This window comes from Eschscholzia californica, unplaced genomic scaffold (genome assembly GCF_041429995.1).
Source record: "Eschscholzia californica isolate CP2 unplaced genomic scaffold, dmEscCali1.0.p SCAF_4, whole genome shotgun sequence".
NCBI classification, from domain to species: Eukaryota; Viridiplantae; Streptophyta; class Magnoliopsida; order Ranunculales; family Papaveraceae; genus Eschscholzia; species Eschscholzia californica.
In genome coordinates, this window is record NW_028238461.1 from 15,287,054 (window position 1) to 15,291,192 (window position 4,139).

The window sequence follows — 4,139 nt, forward strand, 5'->3', positions numbered from 1 at the left end:
AGAAAAAATATATTATCTTTTCTTCCAGAAAGAAATCACGTAAATTGTACATTAATAAAGAAGTCATTCTCGATACAAAGACACAATTTTTGGGCAACAATTAGGGATGTAGGAAAACTTGATTTAATAGAACATGGGACTTGTGTTTATGGTTAAGGAGTCATAAGTCAATGGATAATTTCTCATCAAAAAAAAAATGTCAATGGATAATTTAAAAAAAAAACTTGTTTGGCTCCTAACATTTTTATCTGCAAAGTCTTACGGAGACAATCATCTTCAAATCCTGAAAATAGTAAAAGTAAAGATGATTAGTGAATAAGTTGATGAGTGAAGCAGTCGCGAGCTTATTTTATGCATGTACGAGCGTAACCTATTATTCCAAATACTTGCCTTCAATGTTACCGTGTTAACAATTGTTTTTCTTTTTTCCCAATTTTCAGTCTTCTAGAACGTTTTCCTTTTGTTTAGCATATATAACGAACTATAGATTATATTCCATAAAAACTAGGTTTGCGAACTTCATAGAGAAATATATATTCACTAATGTGACAAGAAGGTACGAAGAATATGTTTTCTGATTTAACCAAAACAAAGGACAATACGGTTTTATTACATATTATGTTTCATATACTTAATAAAACAACTATATTTTAGACATAAATTAAAATAGAATGTCCTGTCACATAACTCAAGCATCATTTCTTATTGTTACCCACACATCTCTATAAAATGAAACCGTATATAAATAAATAAATAAATTGCTTAAGTCCGCCCCTAGAAATTTTGATTGGATTTTGGAATGTCAAAATATCATCTCCCAAAATGGGATGATTTTGGTTTTTTGGGTAACATTGACATCTAACAAATATTAAATCTAATAAATCTCATTAAGGGTCTGTTTGGTTACTCTCCTTTTCCTCATGAGTTAATACTAATTAATGGGTTCTTTTCACATTTACAAACAGAGGATTTAGATAAATTGTAAATTGTATTTAGTCAAATCCAATAAATTTAAAAAAAAAAAAAAAAGTTGAATCCAGAACTAAAAACTACCTACTTGGGTTTCCTTACAAATCACGTTTCTCTCTCTCTCTCTCTCTCTCTCTCTCTCTCTCTCTCTCTCATCAACCAGTATTTAGGGAGTTCTGTTCCTCAGAACACTGTTTTTCTAAACAAAATCTTAGAGAGAGAAAGTGTCTCTTCTTCAGGTGAGAGAAAACTTCTTTTAAGTTCATGGTTTCTATTAAGGAGTATTGTTTTCTCTTCTAGCTCAATTGTCAATAATAAAAAAAAGTCTTGCTTTCATTTCAATCTTTTCATGGGAGTTAATTACCTTAATTAGATATGTTTAATCCTGAAAAACTAAACCCTTTTTTGGTCAGAATCCCTTTGAATTCTTCAAAGATTCTTCTTCTGTTCTTTGAAAAAATAAATTTGATTTGATATTGGGTTTTCTTTTTCAATGATAAATTCAATTTTTGTTTTGACAATTTTGAAAATTGTTCTGTTTTCTTTTTATGGAAATTGTTCTGTTTATACTTTATCTATAAATTTGATTAAAACCCATCTGAATTTTTGTTTCATATTTTCAGGTTTAGTTATTCAAAGAATTTGTATAGAGATGGAAAAAGTTTCAGATCAAATGGATTTACCACCTGGTTTTAGATTTCATCCAACTGATGAAGAACTAATAACTCATTATCTTTCTAAAAAAGTTCTTGATACTAATTTCAATGCAAAAGCAATTGGTGAAGTTGATTTGAATAAGTGTGAGCCTTGGGATCTTCCATGTAAGTTCTCTAAATTGAAATTTTGATTCATGGGTTGTTGTTTTTTTTGTGTTTTGAATCTAATTAAAGTTGTGTATTTTAATGGTGGTGGTGAATGAAGGGAGAGCAAAAATGGGGGAAAAAGAATGGTATTTTTTTTGTGTTAGAGATAGAAAATACCCAACTGGATTAAGAACAAATAGAGCAACTGAATCTGGGTATTGGAAAGCAACTGGAAAAGATAAAGAAATTTATAGAGGAAAATCATTAGTTGGGATGAAGAAAACTTTGGTTTTTTATAAAGGAAGAGCTCCTAAAGGTGAAAAAACTAATTGGGTCATGCATGAATACAGGTTAGAGGGAAAATTCTCTCACTACAATCTCCCTAAATCAGCTAAGGTAAACAACTACTTCAATCTTTCTCTCTCTCTCTAACCTTTCCTCTGTTTTTCTCTCTCTAACTTTTTTGCTCTGTACCATTTAAAAAAGAAAAATATGATCTGTTCTTGTTTGAGTCTAGCCTTGTATTGATTTTCTCTCTCTAGCCTTTTGAAAAATGCTATGGAAGAAGAGAAACTAGGCAGACTCGGGTCAGAAATCATATGTGGCTCAAGTGGTTCATGTTTTGGGTGATTCTGATTTATTGAACTACGAATCACTGATTCGGCAAGCCACATATAATTTCTGTCTAGAGTCATGCTTAACTTTTTTCTATTTGTTCTTATTGAGTCTTCTTTTGATTTTCTCTCTCTAAAGTTGAACTTATTTTTTGTTTTTTTTTGTTTTACAGAATGAATGGGTAATTTGTAGAGTATTTCAGAAGAGTTCAGGTGGGAAGAAAATTATTGTTTCAGGGTTGGTTAGATTGAATTCTTATGGAGATGAAATGGGTTCTTCTTCTTCTTTCTTACCACCATTAATGGATTCTTCAAATTACAGTGAAAAATTTAGACAATCTATAGGTGAAACAACAAGAGCTCATGTGTCCTGCTTCTCCAATTCAATGGAGGCTCAGAAAAACCAAGAAGAAATGATTGATTGTTTCAGTTCATCTCCTCCTCGTAATCTTTCTGTAAACCCTTCTTCTGATATGATCATTCAAAATCCTTCTCTGGTTTTCTCCAAATTCTCTCATAATCAAAACCCATTTTACTCAAATCTTCATCAAAATCCTTCAAATTTAACTACTTTTAACTACCCAGTATCTGGTTTGATTCAAGATCAAGTAATTTTAAGAAGTTTGTTAGAAAACAATGGATCAAATTTAAAACAACAGAGTTTTAAACCAGAAAAAGATCAAATGGTTAGTATTTCACAAGAAACAGGGTTAACTACTGATATGAATACTGAAATATCTTCAGTTGTTTCAAATCAAGAAATGGGTAGACAATCTTTTAATGATCAAGATGATCCTTCTACTTCTGCTGGTCCTGTTGATCTTGATTGTTTATGGAATTATTAATTTAAAGAAGCAAAAAATTGTAGAAAATCTGATTTGTTAGAGAGAGAAAGAAAGAATGTAGTACAGTACTAGTAGTAGAGAGAGAAAGAGTAGTAAAATTATTGTTTGATATTGATGGTGTGTGTGTGTGTGTTTGTATAAAATTATAGTAACATGAAATGAAAAGAGAGAATACTATCATGTAGTTAGTATATAAAATTTAATTTCCAATTTCTATGACCTTTTTTTGTTCTAAAATTTTCTCGTCGGTTGCAGTTGTTCTATTATAAGTTTTGATAGAAATAGACCATGGAGTTCACGAAGTCATGAGAACTCTTGTAGGTTGTGAACACCGGTGTCTGGTCTATAAGTTTTTATCTGTTGATTTATCTGTAAATATTTGAATGGTATACGTATTAGACCCAAAGAGATCGATCCATTAATTCATATCTGATATAGTGTATCATCTAACCAGTATTTTTAGTAGAAAACGCCAAAGAAGTCATAGAACTTTTTTTTTTTTTTTTTTTTTTTTTTTTTTTAATCCAAGTGAAACATTTCATTTCATAAGTGATAAAAATCACAATTAACATGGATGATAATTCTTATTTCTCTCCTCTGAAAACTTCATGAGAGTTGCATACCTTTAAATGCAAAGTACCTCATGAAGAGAAAGAAATTGGACTAGACACTGACTCGATAAAAAGACCCTAAAGGTCGAGAATGAAAAGACCCTAAAGGTCGAGAATGAAAAGACCCTAAAGGTCGACAAAGTACAACAATAATAATTGAAAATACAAAATAAGAAAATACTAAATTTCCACCCCATTTGTTTTCGCCGGAAATCACTGCCGGAAAACCGCCGTCATCACCGGAGAACATCCCTTGTTGCCGAAGAACCGTCGCCGTTACCGGATAACTACCGCGTC

General features: G+C 31.0%; 1 protein-coding gene across 1 annotated transcript; it reads left to right on the forward strand.

Moving 5' to 3' along the window:
- The first annotated feature begins 1,038 nt into the window (after positions 1-1,038).
- Positions 1,039-3,411, forward strand: LOC147543106 (NAC domain-containing protein 100-like). The gene is made up of 4 exons (XM_086637485.1): positions 1,039-1,208; positions 1,593-1,790; positions 1,891-2,168; positions 2,560-3,411. The coding sequence occupies exons 2-4, from the start codon at positions 1,622-1,624 to the stop codon at positions 3,229-3,231; spliced, it is 1,119 nt and encodes a 372-aa protein (XP_086493611.1). The 5' UTR covers positions 1,039-1,208; positions 1,593-1,621; the 3' UTR covers positions 3,232-3,411.
- The last annotated feature ends 728 nt before the right edge of the window (positions 3,412-4,139 follow it).

What these genes read in the sequence shown, in the direction of transcription:
- LOC147543106 (XM_086637485.1), top strand. Translation starts at nt 1,622, where the DNA reads ATGGAAAAAGTTTCAGATCAAATGGATTTACCACCTGGTTTTAGATTT. An exon ending in TGAGCCTTGGGATCTTCCAT is followed by an intron (nt 1,791 to 1,890) that starts GTAAGTTCTCTA and finishes TGGTGAATGAAG; the next exon opens with GGAGAGCAAAAATGGGGGAA. An exon ending in ATCTCCCTAAATCAGCTAAG is followed by an intron (nt 2,169 to 2,559) that starts GTAAACAACTAC and finishes TTTGTTTTACAG; the next exon opens with AATGAATGGGTAATTTGTAG.